General features: G+C 51.6%; 1 protein-coding gene across 5 annotated transcripts in view; it reads right to left on the bottom strand.

Moving 5' to 3' along the window:
- LOC128336210 (active breakpoint cluster region-related protein-like) overlaps positions 1–19161 on the bottom strand; it is a 92976-nt gene that overhangs the window by 33526 nt on the left and 40289 nt on the right. For all 5 annotated transcript variants that reach the window (XM_053275519.1, XM_053275521.1, XM_053275520.1 and 2 more), the window contains exons 3-10: positions 17422–17526; positions 13580–13765; positions 12445–12552; positions 9929–9989; positions 5335–5387; positions 3637–3777; positions 2572–2693; positions 644–809 (exon numbers count right to left, since the gene is read on the bottom strand). In XM_053275519.1, coding sequence (XP_053131494.1) covers positions 644–809; positions 2572–2693; positions 3637–3777; positions 5335–5387; positions 9929–9989; positions 12445–12552; positions 13580–13765; positions 17422–17526 — 942 coding nt within the window. The remainder of the gene's footprint in view (positions 1–643; positions 810–2571; positions 2694–3636; positions 3778–5334; positions 5388–9928; positions 9990–12444; positions 12553–13579; positions 13766–17421; positions 17527–19161) is intronic.

Below are 19161 nucleotides of genomic sequence, written 5' to 3'. Positions count from 1 at the left end.
AATTAATGAATTAATAAAATTGGCCCCGTGCATACCCAGCACAGCATCCCTCCATGGGATTGCTGGTGACTATCTTAAGTTTCTTTTTTTTTTAGATGGTGAGCCCTTTGGGGACAGGGAGCCATTTCATTCATTCATTCATTTATATCTATGTAGATATATCTATGTATATAGATATATCTATGTATATCTGCTTTGGAAACTTTTGTCGAAAAACGGTATATAAATATCCGTCATATTCGTCTCATCATAGTAGCAGCAGTAGCTGCTATTATTATTTATTGCTGTAGTAGCAGCAGCTCAGGACTATCTGCACTGACTGGCAGCAGCTCTCCAAGGTTTCAGGCAGGAGACTTTTGAGTATTGTCAGCTCTGACTGGCAGCAGCTCTCCAAGGTTTCAGGCAGGAGTCATTCCCAGCTCAATCTGGAGACAGCAGTGATTGGAGACCGGGACGTTCTGCATGCACAGCAAGTGAGCTACGGCCGTCAACTTAATTCTGGACCACCTAGCCCAATTCTGCGGGGATGTTCTTATCTTTGCCCACAAGGACAGCCACCGTCTTTCCCACTGTCTCCCATCCTACAATAGGGCTCGGTTGTGCCCTCCCCCCCAACCAACACCCCCCCCACACACACACGTACCTCCTTCTGCACCTCGCTCTTCATAGAGGAGATCTTCATCTTCACGTCTTCCAAATCGTGGTCAGCCATGGCATGGACATGCGGGCACGGGTCCGACTCTTCGGGCGACGGGTACACCAGCTCAGCCAAAGGCACGTACCACTTGCAGTCATACTGCTGGTGTTTCCTGCGCGGAGAGAGCAGAGTTAGCAGTACATCAAGCAATCCCAGACTCCCCAAATCTTATCGGGTTGTTCCCCCGTGCTGTGTGTGCACTTGGCAACATATGCTTGTGGGGATTCTGATTACCAGTTGCAGGGGAGTAACAGCAGGAGAGAGGGCATGGCCTCACCTCTTGCCTGTGGGCTCCCCAGAGGCATCTGGTTGGCCACTGTGCAAAACAGAATGCTGGACTAGATGGGCTAGATCCAGCAGGGCTGTTCTTATGTTCTTACATTCATCTCCCATTATATTGATGCACAAGTGCTAACTTGCAGTTTCTCCAAACTTTACTCATCTCCACATCCATGAGGTCTAGCAACTTTCCTCCTTTTTGTTCTTCTAAATGGGTGGAAAGTGGTTCCTGAAAGGCTTCGCTAAAGGGACTAGGAGTTCTTAACCTGGGGTCCATGAAACAGGTGCAGGTAGCCCATGGAAAATTAAATAGACAATTCAATTTAGCTCCCTAAAACATCTTTTAGCATCAAATCTGGTACGTCCTTTATTTTTCTTGAATTTTAATTATAAAATTATAAACTATCCATGGGCAGGACTTGAGGACGGGGGCGCAAAAAAGTGAAGAAAAGTTAAAAGTTAAGTGCAAAAAAAAGTTTTAAAGCCCTGGATTAGACAGTTAGACGAACCAGCAAAACTGTCCTTTGGTGCATGAATTCCAAGGATGTTGACTTCAGGGCATGCAAGCAGAATATACTAACATAGAAAGGTGCCCTATGCCGGGTCAGACCCTGGGTCCATCTAGCTCAGTGCTGTCTACACTGACTGGCAGCGATTTCTCCAAGGTTGCAGGGAGAAGAGCTGGTCTTGTGGTAGCAAGCATGAATTGTTGCCTTTGCTAAGCAGGGTCCACCCTGGTTTGCATTTGAATGGGAAGCCGCATGGGTGAGCACGGTAAAATATTCCCCTCCAGAGAGGGCGCCACTCTGAGAAGAGCACCTGCCTGCTTGCCTGCAGAAGGCTCCAAGTTCCCTCCCTGGCAGCATCTCCAAGACAGGGCTTGGAGAGACTCCTGCCTACAATCTTGGAGAAGCTGCTGCCAGTCTGGGTAGACAAGACTGAGCTAGATGGATCAAGGGTCTGACTCAGTATACGGCAGCTTCCTAGGTTCCTTGTCTCTCTCAGCCCTGCCTGGAGATTCTGCTATGGAGTGAACCTGGGACCTTCTGCGTGCCAAGCAGGTGTTCTTCCACTGAGGTGTTCTTCCCTGAATTCCTCTTAAGATTCCTTAAGGGGACTCTCTTATGGAGCTCAAATCTGTAGCTAGCAGGACATAGTGGTTAGAGTGGTGGACTAGGACCAGGAAGACCCGAGTTCAAATCCCCATTCAGCCAGGAAGCTCACTGGGTGACTCTGGGCCAGCCACGTATCTCTCAGCCTAACCGACCTCACAGGGCTGTTGTGAGGATGAACATAACCATGTATACCGCCTCTGGGTTCCTTGGAGAAAGAGCGGGATAGAAATGTAAATAAATAAATAAACCTAGTCTCCAACTTCACAGGCAAACCAAGGCAGACCCAGCTTAGCAAAGGGGACAAATTATGCTCCCTTACGGCTGATAAGATGGCTGCCACAAACTCGCAAGCTCCCAAAATAGGCTGCGCCTGGATGGTGGGGAAACATGGAAGGGAAGTGTACATAGATGGCCGTAACTGCCACCCCACAAGCTACAATTCTCCACTCATCTCGGAGCAAGAACTGCTCCATGTCTCACCCCACAGCTGTTTTCTTCAGTTTGGCACAGAGAAGCATGTCCGTGAAGAGGAAGACGTGGCGTAGCTTGCGGGAACCCTCGGCCAGCTCCACCAGAAAGCCATCCTTAACCAGCTGCCGGGTCTGTAGGCAAAGGAGAGAGGGAGGGAATGCCCACATAAGTAAAGGTAAAGTTGTGCCAACAAGTCGATTTCCATTCCTGGCTCCCACAGAGCCCTGCGGTTTTCTTTTGGTAGAATACAGGAGGGGTTGACCTTGCAGTATGAAATGATGCCTTTCAGCATTTTCCTAGATCGCTGCTGCCCGATATAGTACCAGCGGGGATTCGAACCGACAACCTTCTGCTTGTTAGTCAAGCATTTCCCCGCCCACATAAGTAAGGAAGCAGAAAGGTTACACCCAGCTCAACTCCCTTTCAAATTCGCAGGCCAGGGTGTTACATATAGTGGGCAGAGAGCGGGTGGGCCAAGCCAAAATCCCTGCTCCACTCTGAAGCGCAAAAGGGGAAGCCTGAGCAGTGAAGACAGACGTAATGTTTTTATGGCAGTAAGACCGATTTGGAAGCATTACCTCTGTTTCTCTCCTTGGCATTGTGAGAGAGGAAGATGTAAAGATTTCTAGGTTTGTCACAACACCCTGATGAGTGTTTCAACAAAGATACAATAAAGAAAGACTTGCAGATCTAAAAAAATCTTTGGTTCTCCCCCTCTTGAAATACTAGGAGAAGCTGTGAACAGTCAGAATTCAGGGTTGCCCAATAAAGCCGGCAGTAGGTTCAAAACTAGCAAAAAGAATTGCCCGCTGGGTAATGAGCAGACAGAACACACTGCCAAAAGATGCAGCAATGGCCACTAGGTTCAGATGGCTTTAAAAACTGATGGACAGATTTATGGAGGAAGGGCCTGCCAACAGCTATTAAGCCGCGAGAGGTGGAGCCTCCATATTCAAGAGCAGTGTGCCTTTGAATACCAGCTGCCGAGGGGGCAAGCAGGAGAAGAGGGATGCTTCTTTCCTGCCCTGATTTCCTGCCCCCCCCGCCCAGCTCACCCCTTTCCTCCCGGCTTACTTCTCCTTTGGGGGTGGTGACTGCCGTCCTGCGGGGGTCGATGTCCTCGTTGATGCTGGAGAGGAAGTTCTGGGAGATGCGGAGGGCATCCTGGAGCAGCGGGTAGTCCGGGTGGTCAGATGGTGTGTGCTTCAACAAATCCTGGTGCAAGGGGGAGAGGAAAAGCCTTTAGCGTGGGGGCTCTCGAACTTGGGTCCCCGGATGTTGCTGGTCACAATGGCCTTGGGCACGTGCAGGAAAAATTCCTAGGATTCTTACGGGGGCAGGGAAAGGCTTAAGGGCGCCGTGTGCAACCCGGTTTTAACCGCAGTTCTGTGTGACATTTGAACCAGCCTGTTACAGGCCATGCTGGTTTGCTGACCCACAAGGGGGCCACAGCAACAGCACCAAAACAGCAGGACACTCTAGAGACGTGCAAGGCTACCACACTTCCAGCATGTACCATGTGATACAGAGGAAGCTGCCTTATACTGAGTCAGCCCGTTCGCCCATCCGGGTCAGTACTGTCAACACTGACCGGCAGTGGCGCTCCAAAGTTTCAGGCGTCTTTCGCAGCTCTGCCTGGAGATGCTGCCAGGGACTGAACCTGGGAGCTTCTGCATGCAAAGCAGATCCTCTTTCACTATATGTGAGCCCCTACGGAGCTCACATATAGTCACCCAACCAGATGCAAACCAGGGCAGACCCTGCTTAGCAAAGGGGGCCATTCACGCTCGCTACCACAAGACCAGCTCTCCTCCGTGGAAGCGGAGCACTATTCACTTATCAACATTGTCCACGAGCAAATGTCTGGCTGAGCATTTTACATTTCATAATTCACTGACTGCTTTTCACAACGTCTCATGCTGATGCACATAATAAAAGTTACAATAAAAACAAGGAGAAAATGCGTAATACACACTCACACATGGCATGAATTAAAACAACAGTTGATATTAAAAATAAAAATGTTTTTATTTTGAAAACAGTTTTATGGCGAACCAATTAAAAAAAACACAGATGCATCCAAGCAGCAAATAATGACTGCATATGTTCATTTTAAAAGCTAGCAAGGGGACCAGACCTCTTGGGAAGCCTCGATGTAAATCAGAAGTACTGCAGCACATGGGCTGAACACGTGTGCATAAGTGTACATGAACACGTGCGCATAAATGTACATTATTATTATTATTTACATTTTATATCCCGCTCTTCCTCCAAAGAGCCTAGAGCGGTGTACTACATACTTAAGTTTATCCTCACAACAACCCTGTGAAGTAGGTTAGGCTGAGAGAGAAGTGACTGGCCCAGAGTCACCCAGCAAGTATTATGGCTGAATGGGGATTTGAACTCGGGTCTCCCCAGTCCCAGTCCAGCATTCTAACCACTATACCATGTTGGCACATGCACACGTGGGCATAAACGTACATGCACACCTGGGCATAAGCGTACATGCACACCTGGGCATAAGCGTACATGCACACCATTCAACAATTCCACATACACTGTGGGACATAGGCAACCGGATGTGTGAAGAGTTCAAATGGGCAGGGTTGGGTTATACAAAGGGGCAAAACAATCCAATCTTTTGGGAGGAATTACAAAGGAATTGTGGATGCAGGTGAAACTGGATGGATTTGTAAGGCAGGGGGGATGTATCTGATGGCAACAGCTGTGCAACACACAATGTACACACACACACAGAGGTGCTATACTCACGTGCAACACAAGAGTGCTTCGGGTCACCCGGTTTATAGGCTTATACAGCAGTGCTATAAATTAGAAGGGGAAAGAAAGAAGCCGTGAAAGGCGCACGAGTGGCGTCCTTGTGCAGCTGACCCCATTTTTATCCCACTACAGGCCCCCTTGGACACCACACGATTCTCAATGGGGCACAGGCTAGGGCTAATTGCACAAGACATAGTCTGGTTTTTCAAATCCAGGTGCCTAATCTGCAGATTATGTAAATTGCCTTGAAAATAATGTTTGAGCAGAAGAGTGACTGCACATTCTGCTCCATAACTCTGCTTCTACAAGGGTTAGAAGCTTAGCTTTTTAGAAAAAAGAAAAAAGAAAGCAAGCTAAAATCCAGGCAGATCTGGGTGAGCTAAGCAATCTGGGTGAGATGCTTAAAATCCGGGGGAAACCCAGAATTCAGGGAGGGAACATGGCAACTCTAGTTGGAAGGCGCAGATTACCATGGCGTCCACACTCGTTCTCTTCTCCTACATGTCCTTTCTGATCAAACCGGACACAAGAACCTGTGCAATTTGGGGCCCAGGTGTGAAATGCGTCATCACAATACAGGGACTCCGTTCACACCTCTACCCTGTTCATATCTAAAGTGAGGAGGGGAAAGGTAAAATGGAGCCATTTTTTACCACAGAAGATGAAGCTGAACCACCCCCCTCAGGCTGAGGGAGCGGAGTTCGATTCCCTTCACAGACTTGTACTTTATCGGACAGGGTGGCCAGCCTGAGGCCATAGTCCAGCAATGAATGGAGAGCCTCAGGTTGGCCAACCCTGATGCCAAAACCGGGTCCCCCTACACAAGCCCCCTACTTTAAATGAGGACTGGAAGTACTAACATGGCCGCCCTGTTCGGCCTCATTTAACAGAGGCAATAGAGAGACAAGAGTACGTCCTCCCAGGAAGCAAGTATTCCACACCCCACCTCCAACATTTTTATCTTTTTTTTTTCATTACCTACACCTGACAGACTGAGAAATATCTACACACACCTGTCCCTACACGGCCCCAAAAGCAGCAACATGAGGGACAAAAAGGAGTGTGAGGAGAGGAAGGACATGGGTTTTCTCATCCCCCCCCCGTCAACTGTCCCAAAGACTTCTTCCGCAACTGAGCCCTATGGGGAAAGTGGGGAGTTTCTATTTTAGGAGAGAATACGCACATACGTACACACCCTGACATTTGCCTCTCAAAATACTTTAAAATGTATTTAACGTCACTTCTCCTGTTTCCTCAGATCTCTACTTGGTTTTGGAAGTGTGACAGAAATTTCCCCCCATCGCTCATTATGAGCGGCCACACCCACGCCATGTTAAGTTTCCATTTGCTAATTTCAATTCACTCAGTAATAATTGAGTGGTCAACGGTTGTTTCCATTCAACTGTGCCTTTCTTTACTTTTTTCTTTTTTAAAAGAAGTTTAAAAACACTGCTGAGGAACACGGACAAGGAGAATTCCTCCTCGCACAAACGGAACATAGGAAGCTGCCATATACTGAGTCGGACCCTTGGTCCGTCTAGCTCAGCAGTGTCTACCCAGACTGGCAGCAGCTTCTCCAAGGTTGCAGGCAGGAATCTCTCTCAGCCCTATCTTGGAGATGCTGCCAGGGAAGGAACTTGGAACCTAGATGCTCTTCCCAGAGCGGCTCCATCCCTTAAGGGGAATCTCTTCCAGGGCTCACACTTCTAGTCTCCCTTTCATATGCAACCAGGGCGGACCCTGCTTAGCTAAGGGGACAAGTCATGCCTGCTGCCACCAGACCAGCTCTCCTCTCCAGACCACCTCTCCTCTCCTAATGAATGTCCTATCTCTTTTAGGGGGAAAACATTGGAGCTGGTACAAGAAATTTTAGTTCCTGATGCAGAAAAATCAAAATGGTGCTTTGGTAAAGCCTAGTGTTATGAACGCGACAGTGCATTACATTGACAATTTGCTACCCTCTAGCAGGAATCTGAAATCGGAAATGTGAAGCAAGGATGCTTTCCCCTGCCTCGTGGTAGGCCAGATTTTTGAGCTCTTCCAGATGGTAACTTATCCCAAATTCTGCACAAATTCCAACAGGATTTATAATGACGTTTCCAGATGACAATAAAGGACATCAAATAACTTCTTAGTGCCATCTGCTGGCAGACCATTAAAAACCCACGTCTTTTTTCAAGTTAGAATAAAAGTAGCATTGAAAAGACACAGCGTTCCCACGGACCGTCAGCAGATGGCGCTAAGAAATCATGCGACGTCCTTTAACATCATCTGGATGTGTCGCCACTAGACTTGTGCCCGAAACGTTTTGGAGGCCATTATAGAAGCATCCAAAATGTTTCAGCCACCGGGGCCGTTTCGGCTTTCGGAGGCAGCGGGGATGCTCCCTTAAGGGAGGGGGAGGGTGCACTTACCCCTCCTGCCACATTTCCCCCACGACACTCCATTGTATCAAAGCCCCTCGGGGTGGCAGCGTACCTCCCTGCCACCCTGTTGCCATCCACGCCCGGAAGTACCGGACACATGTGCGTCTGTCACGTGCACGCAACGAGTGGATCTGGGCACATCCCTAGTCGTCACATCTCCTAAGTTTGCATCAAATTCGGAATAAAGTAACGTTCAAAGAAGCCCCTTTATCCCAGGCTGCTTGCAAAAGACAGACGTCTGTGCATGTGTTTAAACTCTGACTCACACCCAGATCTGAGCAAGGTTTCCCCTTTTCCATCCCAAACCACTTTCCTAGACCAAAGGGAAGAAGCAGAGTCTTGTTTTGACCTGCATGGAAATAAGAAAACTTTCCCCTGCCCACCCTCTCAGGTTGTCCTCACATCAATACTGACCAGCCCATGAAATCTTGCTCTTCAGTTCTTTCTACCCCAAAAAAACAACAGCAGAGAAAGCAAATGATGAAGAAGGCATTCTGCGGGGATAAGCAAAGTCCGGGTTTTCCAAATATTTGCCCCAATCCACCAGGACTGACTGGAAGCTGTGCTAGGACCCACATTTTCATGGGGCTTGCGAGGTGGTGTTACCAAAAGACTGAGCCCACTGAATTTCAACAGACCCTCCTTTCAGCCCCAGAGACAGCCCCATATAAATTTGTTTCCTGGGGCAGGAAATCCGAACAGCGCCCCCCACTGGGTGGGGGAAATATACAAAAACTAAATAATTGATAATTGGGCGTCCATTAATCCCCCCCTCAAAAAAAAAATCAACCAGCTTAGGGATGCTAGCTCACCCTAAGTACAGGGCTAGCTACATCCAGCCCCCGCAAAGGAAATAATGGTGTAATGAGGCACAATTAACACAACATTGCAAGCCAACATATTTAAATCGGCTCCAGAGAACTCCCAGCCTGTGGGAAGGGTGCCAGGAAAGACGGCCCAGTGCAGAGACACCCGCCCCACTGACGTCACCACTTTGCCTCTCCAGCCCAGTCCAGAGGCTTTACCCCCTCACACCCCGCCCACCATGGTTGTCATGGTTACGAGACCTGGGGGGCATCCTGCAGAGCCGACCCTTTGAAGCGGAGAAAGGTGGGACCCCTCCCCAAACTATACAGCAAAGCAGGGAGAGCAAAAGACCTCACCCCGCTCTCTCTGCTCGATGGGGAAACTAGGAATTAACGGCACACCCATTAAAAGGACCACCAAAAGCCCCCGGGAACTGCGCTGCAAGCGGAGAAATGGCACCTGGGCAGGAACGGACGGTACGCGGGCACAAAGGCAGTGGTGCCCACTGGGAACCCGCCCCCCACTCCCCTGCGAGGGGTGCAAAGGTAACCACAATTGCGCCGTGGCAAGCAACTCCACGGGCATCATCCCCGAATTTCTCCACCCTCAGGAGCCGAACTGTCCTCAATTGAGGAGAAAACCCACAGGCAGAAGCCAAGCCCCGGGACACTCCAAACAAAGAAATTACCAAGTTGACGCTCCGGAGCAGAGCGAGGAAGAAAAGAAGCCTCCCAAAGCCACGCCGAGAAGCGCCTTTTAACTGGTCCAGCCAAGACAAAGGCCAGGGACCCCAAAGAGCTCTTCCCAGGGGCGGCAGGGCCACCAAAGAGCGGGCACGATCCTTGCCCACCAAGACGAGAGAGAGAGAGAGAGCCCGGACACCTGCACACCCAAGGATTCCCACCCAGGACAAGAATCACCCTCCCCCCGACAAAGAGGGGCAGGAATTGCCCCCCACCCCACCGTAGGTGCAGTTACAGCAAAAGCGGACGATGATGAGGATCTCCATGGCAGCCCCTGCTCAGCATGGCCACCGCTGCTGGCTCCATCAGTGGTCCCAGGCAGTGAGAGAATGTGCTACAAAAGGCACCCGGTGGCAGGAGGAAGGGGGAGCGAAGGGGGCGTGAGAGGGAAGGGGCTGTCAGACGCCCCTCGCATCCTAAAGAGGTGTAGCAGGAAGCCCCCTCCCCTTCCTCCCTGGGAGAACACAAAGGATTCGATCTCCGATACACACACGCGGGATCTTCTCCATAATTCATGGGCTAAGGTCATGGGAAGGAGGGAGAGACACAGACAAAGGAACGATGCTCTCACACACACACTCACACACATCTACAGGCATGAATCGATACCTTCCATCGTGACAGAGGTGTGGCTCTCCTTCGAATCCTTCGGTGCCTTCACTTTCAACTCCTGCCAGAAGCGGAAAGATCCGTTAGAGGCCATTAGAGGAAATATGCAGGGGCCTTCAGTTAGGGGTGTGCACGGGGTGGCTGCGGTGGTTCAATCTGAATTCGGTTTGAACCACAGGTCCCCGAATCGGTTCGGTCTAACCCACCGGCTGGGCCAGTCAGGTTGATAAAGCGGCTCGAACCGGCCCATGCACACCCCTACCTTCAGTTTCTAGAATTTGTGTGTGTGTGTGTGTGTGTGTGTGTGTGTGTGTGTGTGTGTAGTTTTGTTGTTGTTTTGTAATTAATTCCCATGAATCAAACCCTTTACTGCCAGAAAAATAAACCATTTTAACAGAGCTTCTCCAAGGATGCATGGCAAGGATCTGGCTTGGCCACTGTGCACTGCCCACATTGAAGGCCGAACATGCCCCCGGGGTTCTGAGAGAAAGGCTTTGGGGGCAAAAAAGGAGGGTGCATTTGGAGCAGGAGGGAGGCTCAGCATATCTGCTGAGAAATCGACCACAGCAGGAGGAAAACGGATCGCAATGGCTGACTTCTCTTGAACTGCCTGACATCTCCCATTATTTGTAATATAACGAGGTGGTTCCGGCTTATTTCATCAACTTAGACAAGCAGTTCAGGTAAGAACTCAGGGGCCACCTTCCCTTGCAGCCGCCATCTTGGGCTGTGGTGCATAACATCATCACAAACCACACCGCTGAGGGGTCCTGAGGTGGTACAACCTAGGCACCCAATTGGGTGCAAGTTGGTGCAGGCATTGTGAAGTTGCCGGGGTCACCGACGGACACACAGGCAGAAAGGCACAGACTAAAAACCTTTAATAAAGAGTTTTTTAAAAGAAAGAGGAAGAATGGATTTGCAACTGTCCGCCATCTAGTGGAGGGAGGCTTGGTGTCTGCCATTGAGGAGGTTGCAGACCGGCCAAGGGTGTGGCCAGGGGGATCCCTGAGCCCATCAGCACCAGGGGCGCAAGTTAGCCAAGAGATTTAGGGGATAAGGCCATAGCTCAGTGGAAGAGCATCGGCTTGGCATGCCGGAGGCCACAAGTTCACTCCCTGGCAGCCTCTCCAGGTAGGACTGGGAGAGACTCCTGCCTGAAAGCTTAGAGAGCTGCTGCCAGCCTGTGCAGGCCATCCTGAGCTAGACAGAGCAAGGGTCTGACTCAGTAAGCAGCGTCCTCTGTTCCTATGACTTGGGCCACCGCTGCACCCAGCAGCACATTCTGCAAAATGGAAGCAGTCCTCAGAAGCCTGCTGCGGCATTGAGGGTTTATCAAGGAACGGCTTTCCAGACTGGGGACCCAGGATATTGCTAGACTGGAACTCCCACCCTCCCCAGCCGCAACGGCCTCTGTGATTCTTTCTGTCTGCTCTCCACACACCCTCCCTCTGGAGGAGTTCCCGTTCCCAATTCCAGTCCTTAGGAAGAACTTCCAAGCGCTGTGAGAATCTGGGACTTTGGAAGTGGAATAAATGAAGCAGCATTTAATGGGCCCGGATTCAAGCAGGGGGATTCGACAAGGGCTGAGGTGCTGGCACTTTGCCTCACTTTGTGTGCCTGCAGTTCCTTCCTCCCACGGAGTCACCCATCCAAATGCAAACAAAAATGGACCCCCCTTAGCAAAGCAGACCACTCATGCTTGCTACCACAAGACCAGCTTTCCAACTCGAGGAGCACAGACCAGCAGCATGTGCGTAAACGGGATCTGACACCAGTTCCCATTTGAAAATGTAACCTCCTTGGGGCAGGGACCTGTCTGTAACACACCATGGATCTCAAAGGGCAGAACGACAAATTGATACTCCAACAAGAATCTCACCAGGTGGCGTTAGGCAAGTCACCCTCTAACCTGCCTCGCAGGGCTGTCGTGAGGAGGAACACAGGGTTATCCCCGAGTATGCCACACTCCAGCTCCTTGAAGGATGGAAAGAGATTACAACCTAAGGACAGCCCTGCTGGATCAGGCCCAAGGCAGCCCATCTAGTCGAGCACCCTGTTTCGCACACTGGCCCACCAGATCATGCTGGAAGCCACAGGCAGGAGTTGAAAGGGGCATGCCCTCTCTCCTGCTGTGACTCCCCTGCAACTGGGACTCAGAGGCATCCTGCCTTTGAGGCTGGAGGTGGCCTGTAGCCCTCAGACTAGTAGCCCTTGATAGACCTCTCCTCCATGAAGTCATCCAAACCCCTCTTCAAGCCATCCAAACTAGTAACTAACCCCACATCTTGTGGTAGAGAATTCCACAAGCTGATGATGCGCTGTGTGAAAAAGGACTTCCGTTTGTTGGCCCTAAATTTCCCGGCAATCCATTTCATGGGATGACCCCTGGTTCTAGCGTTATGGGAGAGGGAGAGGGAGAAATTTCTCTCTATCCACTTTCTCCACACCATGCATGATTTTATAGACCTCCATCATGTCTTACAAGAGTAAAGATCATACTTGCACATTCTAACCTCTGATATTTTCTGGAACTGGTAGTTACTGTGGCTGCATTTCTCGGCCGTCTCCAGCGCAATCTTATAGTTGTCCACGAAAGCCTTGTACACCCCCAGTTGGCTAGCCTGTGTGGAAGAAGGAAAACGAGGGGCAGAAGCATTCGAGAAACTGCCCAAAGCGCGTTTGTGTGTTGCAACAGAGGTTCCCAGCCTGGACTACCACCATGGCCAGCCACAGTGGCTGAAGCCCTTCAGATAACGGAAGACAACCCTCTTCTCTCCCCCCTTGGACTTCTCTTGGTCCATCTAGCACAGTCCTGTCGACCCCAAGCCACCTAATGGCACAGCGGGGAAATGACTTGACTAGCCAGCCAGAGGTGGCCGGTTCAAATCCCCACTGGTCTTTTTCCCAGACAATGGGACACGCCTATATATCGGGCAGCAGCGATATAGGAAGATGCTGAAAGGAGTTATCTCATCCTGCGTGGGAGGAGGCAATGGTCAACCCCACCTGTATCCTACAAAAGCCAACCCCAGGGCTCTGTGGGTGCCACGAGTCGACACTAACTCGACGGCACACTTTACCTTTACTGTCTACACCAGGCCTGCTCAACTTTGCACTCCCCAGCTGTTTTCGGACTACAACTCCCATAATCCCCCACCACAATGGCCAATCGCCAGGGATTGTGGGAGTTGAAGGCCAACATTGGCAGGAAGGCCGAAATTGAGCAGCTCTGGTCTACACTGAATTGCCTTACTGGATCCCACCCAAAGCACATCTTGTTGAGCGTCCAGTGTTAGGAACATAGCACGCTGCCGCCTACTGAGTCAGACCCTTGGTCCATCTAGCTCAGGCTTGTCTACACTGACTGGCAGCAGCAATGCAAGGTTTCAGGCTCAGGGGTCTCTCCCAGCCCTACCTGGAGATGCTGCCAGGGATTAAAAGACTGGGGCCTTCTGCGTGAAAAGCAGATGCCTTTTCACTGAGCTATGGCCCGTCCCCATCTCGGCTGCCCTCCTTCCAACATCCTTAAATTCGGCACTGAACCTTGTTCCGGAATGCAGCAGGAAACACCTGGGGGCTCCCCTCCGATGAAGAATATTGAAGCCTAGAAACAGGATTCCGAGTCCAGAGGCCACCAACCCCACTCACCAGTTTCTGGAAGAAATGGCCAAGGCTCACGGCACCATCCCAGTCCTGAACCTTGGGGTACAGGCTGTCGTAGAACTCCTTGTGGATTTCATAGATGTCCTGGATCTTGTAGAAGATGGTCTCAATCTGCTGGATTGTGAGGACAGGCTGGGAGGTGGTGGCTGTTGCCTTTAAGGGTTTCATGGGCTGCAGAGAGGAGGAGACAGAAGCAAGGAACGGTCACGGAGGACCCCCCACCATAACTTCGCAAGCCAACTCTGCAAATAAGAGTCTACATGGTGGTTTCTAGCCCTCACGATCACTCCCGAGACTTGTGGCACACCCACAGCCTGAAGATATAAGAGAAACATTTGCAGTTTACAAGCCTGTCCAAGTCAGTTCCATCACTTGATCGCAGGGCCATCAAATTATGCCTTCCATACACGGACAATCAAATCTGGACAGGGCTGAATACTTGGACTTCAAAAAAGCCTTTTACAGAGTTCCTTACCAAAGGCTCTTGAGTAAACATAGCAGTCATGGGATACACGGACAGTTTCATGTGTGGATCGATAACTGGGTGAACGACAGGAACCAGAGGGTGGAAATAAAAGGAGTTTTCACAATGGGAGCCACCTAATAGCACCGTGGGGAAGTCACTTGCCTAGAGAGCAAGAGGTTGCTGGTTCAAATCCCCGCTGGTATGTTTCCCAGACTATCAGGCAGCAGCGATATAGGAAGATGCTGAAAGGAATCATTGCATACTGCGCAGGAGGAGGCAACAGCAAACCCGCCCTATATTCTACCAAAGACAACCACAGGGCTCTGTGGGTGCCAGGAATCGACACCGACTCGACAGCACAACTTTACTTTTCACAGTGGAGGGAAGTAGGAAGCAGAGTCCCCCTGGGATCGGTACTGGAACCAGTGCTTTTTAACTTGTTCCTAAATGAAGCAGCGAAGTGGCCAAATTTGCAGACGACACTAAACTATTTAGAGTAGTGAAATACACAACATATTGAGAGGAGCTCTCAAAGGATCTCTCCAAACTGGGGGAGTGGGTGACAAAATGGCGAATGTGGTTCAATGTAAGCAAGTGTAAAGTGATGCACATTGGGCAAAAACCCCTCAACTTCACATATACGCTGATGGGACCTGAGCTGTCGGTGGCCGACCAGGAGAGGGATCTTGGGGTCGTGGTGGACAGTTAGTTGAAAGTGGTGGACAGTTAGTTGAAAGTGCTGACTCAGTGCACAACAGCTGGGGAAAGGGCCAATTCCATGCTAGGGATCATTAGGAAAGGGATCCTCTCTAATAAAAGGCTTGGTGTCCATCCGTGGACAACCAAGTGTGTGTCCGTGCCTCCCTCAGCCGTTCTGAGCATGCGCGGAGCGCATGCGCAGAACAGTCTGAGGGAGATACGACCACCAGCACCTGGCGGCTATGTTGGGCGGCGAGAAGCGGCCGCCCCGAAGAAGCCGGTGAAGCCCCGCAAAGCCAGGAAAGAGGTGGCGGGGGAAGCTGGCCAAGGCGGCGGCGGAGCCATGGCCGAGGCCTGGTGGCGCCGCCAAGGACGGGCGGCTAGAAAACTTTGGGGGCCTTGCCCGGCCCCAAAATTACCCTTGCCCCAAATGTTTCCCACCGCGGCCGCCGCCGCCAACCACTCTCCCACCCTCCCAACTGTCCAATTACTCCTTCCCCAATCCCCCCCCCAAATGATTAAGGGCCAAAATGGCCCATGAGAATGCCTCCGCGGCCGCTGCTGCCAGCCACCCTCCCGCCCTTCCAGCTGCCCGAGCCCTCCTTACCCGATCCAGCCCGCGACAGTCGGGCGAAGTAAAAGCATATTTTGCAAAGAAGAGAGGAGCTTGCGAACAGAGCTCCTCTCTGTGCTAAGCCTCTTCCCAAACTGGTGCTTTGGGCACAAAGGACACCTATTGCGTCCTTTGCGTCCATAGCGGCAGTTAGGGCAGTGGCTTAGCACACAGAGGAGCTCTGTTCGGGAGCTCCTCTCTTCTTCGCAAAAACTGCTTTTAGTTCGCCCGACTGTCGCGGGCTGGATTGGCTAAGGAGGTCTCGGGCAAGAGGGAGGGGGGACAAGGGCAAGGACAAGGGACAAGTTGCTCGGGCAAGGGGCAGGGGGGGCAAAGGTGAGATGGAGTGGGGCAGGGGGGAAAAACTCTCCCCTACTAGCGCCCGTTATTTCAACGGGCCTGAAAACACTAGTTGAAAATAAAACGGCTAACATTATAATGCCCTTATACAAAACTATGGTGCGACCACACTTGGAGTATTGCGTACAGTTCTGGTCACCACATCTAAAAAAGGACATTGTTGAACTGGAGAAGGTACAGAAAAGGGCAACCAAGATGATCAGGGGCCTGGAGCACCTTTTTTACGAGGCAAGACTACAACACCTGGGGCTTTTTAGTTTAGAAAAAAGATGACTGCGGGGAGACATGATAGAGGTCTATAAAATCATGCATGGAGACGAGAGGGTGGACAGAGAGAAATTTCTCTCCCCCTCTCACAACACTAGAACCAGGGGGTCACCCCGTGAAACTGAAGGCTGGGAAATTTTGGACCAACAAAGAGGAAGTCCTTTTTCACACAGCACATAATTAATCTATGGAACTCTCTGCCACGGGATGTGGTGACTGGCCACCAGCTTGGATGGCTTGAAAAGGGGCTTAGACAAGTTCATGGAGGACAGCCTATCATTGGCTACTAGTCTGCTAGTAACTTCCAGCTGAAACTCAGTTCCCTGCCTTGGAGAGAGGTCAGCAGAAGAGAAGAGGGCTTTCAATAGCCCACAGCCCAGCAAGTTGCCCCACAGCGCCAGGATCCAGAAGGAGCCGAGGGCCCCCCCCGCCTCGTCCCATAAGGGTGTTGTGCAAAGCCGGCTGGAAAGAGGAAGCCAGCGCTATAAATACATTAAAAAGCAAGACTTTCAAGATGAGGCTAGTTAAGAGGAGTCCTCCGGAGATGCTACAGCCGTCTGGACGCTGACTAAATTCACTTTCGGGTGCTGTGGGAGGGCCACACACTTAAAGGGCAGTTATGAGCTGCACACGCTCAACAGAACCTCCATGTTCAGGGACAGTAGGTGATACTGGGGAAAGCTCCATGTGAACTTCAAGAGGGCATCTGGCGGGCTCGTTGTGATGCTGTAAAAGATTCCCCTTCAGGGACGAGGCCGTCGCTCAGCACTCGAGAAGGTCCCAGGTCCAACCCCTGGCAGCCTCGCCACGTTGGGCTGGGAGAGACCCCTGAGCCCAAAACCTTGGAGAGCTGCTGCCAGTCAGTGTAGACAAGCCTGCGCTAGATGGACCAAGGGTCTGACTCAGTAGGCAGCAGCGTGCTACGTTCCTAACAGTTGGACGCTCAGCAAGATGTGGTTTGGGTGGGATCCAGTAAGGCAATTCTTGCATTCCGTCTTTCCAAGGCTGCCAGCCCTGAATGCTAAGAATGGAGCCTCCAGCTTCAGAGGCAGTCTATCTCAGTGTGCCAGCTGCAAGAGACAAAAAAACAAAAAAAACCCAGCCTGTCTGCTGCAGGCCCTGATTGTTAACTTTCCTGGATGTGTTTGGCTAGCCACGGTTGGAAATTAGGAGGCAGAGCCCTGCTCTCGCCTGGCAAGGCAGTTTTCTGTGTTCTTGGAGAAATCCACCCGCTTCTCTTGGAGATGGCTTTGCCACACCCTCCCCACTGCCCGGGGCTACCCTCCCTTCTTCCTTCCACTCCCCTCCAAAATAAACAAGTTACAGCCACCCCACCTTTAACGACAACCCCAAATTGCCCAAACGCACACAGGGCCAACTGGGGGCGATCTTCTCTCCCCGCCCTCTCCAGGGCTGACTCACCAATAACAGCGCCTCCAGCTGGTTGATGTACATTTCCTCACTGGCCAAGAAATCCTTGAGGACCAGCTTCCGCATGTCCAGGCCTTTGCCGGCATCCCGTTCGCCCTGTGGGGTTGGCAAAGCGGACAGAGTTTAGGCATCCAATCTGAGCAAAATGAACAGCTCAACTCTAGCAGAAGCGGCGGTAAAGCCAAGTGCCTCTGAGCATGTAGAGGGTGCATTTCCCCTCCCCGCCCAGGAGTTCAGGACAGCACAATAGGTGGGTTATCCTATTTTTATCCTCATAACAGCCCTGTGAGGTTACCCACCTCCAGACATTGATTCAGAGGCAGGATGCCCCTGAATCAATGTTGTTGAGACTACAACTCCCATCATCCATTACACACACACACACACACACACCCATTGTCCCTACATAACCTGGGGACCCACGCTTGAGCACTCCCAGGTTACGCTCAATGCCAGCAACTTACCCAAGGCTGCCCAGCAAGCTGCACGGCCAAGGCAGAATCTGAACACAGATCCCAGCACCAGACCATTCAGAACTGTCTCACCACCATAGCCCCCACAACAGGTGCCTTAGCAGGGAAGCAAAGCTTGTCATCTCCAGCTGGGGAGGGTGGGGATCACCTAAGGCTCCCCAGCTGTTGCTGGACTACAACTCCCATAACCCTCAGACATAGTGCAGATGGGGGTGATGGGAGTTGGAGTCCAACAGCCACTGGCAGGCCTCCACTTGACCAAGGGTAGAGCCCGACGGTCTGCTTGGCTGACCTTGAGGGAGCAAGCACGAATGGTCCCCTTAGCTAAGCAGGGTCCAGCCTGGCTTGCATCTGAATGGGAGGCTACATGTGTGAGCCCTGGAAGAGATTCCCCTTACGGGATAATGGGGCTGCTTTGGGAAGAGCATCTAGGTTCCGAGTTCCCTCCCTGGCAGCAGCATCTCCAACGAGATAGGGCTGAGAGAGAGACTCCTGCCTGCAACTTGGGAGAAGCCACTGCCAGCCTGGGTAGACAATACTGAGCTAGATAGATCAAGGGCCTGACTCAGTATATGGCAGCTTCCTATGTTCCTAAATCCGGGCCGCACCTGGAAGCCAAACATGAATAGCGTGGAAACAGAGGGGGTGCCCACTTGCAAAGTACTCCACTCCCTAGCGACACACACACACACACACACACACACACACACACACCAGTTATAAAGCTTGCAGTCCACCATATTCCTGAGATGAATCAAATGGAAGACCCCTCCGCCCCCCTGCACTGGGAGGGCCCAAGGCATTTCCTCTTAGCCCCCCATCCCACTCCCGGGCTAAGAGGGGATGCCTTGGGCTCTCCCAATAGCCCCTTGGAATTCTCTCCTCTGCCCCCCAGATCTCCCACCCCTCCTCGAACCCCTCTGCTGGCCTTCCATCCCTCCCACGTTCTGGGCAAGTCCTCCCCTCTCCATCCCATGGTCCTCATTCCCCATGGCACCCCAGCCTTCCACTCCACACCTTTGTCCAAACATCCCTGTTCACTGCAACACCTCTCTCCTTTCCCCCTCCAAAATGCCTGGTGCTTTCGCGCAGAACACCCAGTTCAAAGGCAGCCAGCCGGAGGTTAGCACGCTTCCGCTACACTACAACTCCCATCACCCCCGGCTGCACTGGATGATGGGAGCTGGTCCAGCTGGAGAGCCTTAGGTTGGCTACCCAGACGGCCCCATCTCTGTTCTGTCCAATCCCCCTTGCCCCG

The sequence above is a fragment of the Hemicordylus capensis genome, chromosome 12 (genome assembly GCF_027244095.1).
Source record: "Hemicordylus capensis ecotype Gifberg chromosome 12, rHemCap1.1.pri, whole genome shotgun sequence".
Lineage (NCBI taxonomy): Eukaryota > Metazoa > Chordata > Lepidosauria > Squamata > Cordylidae > Hemicordylus > Hemicordylus capensis.
This window is presented reverse-complemented; position numbering and strand designations above follow the sequence as displayed.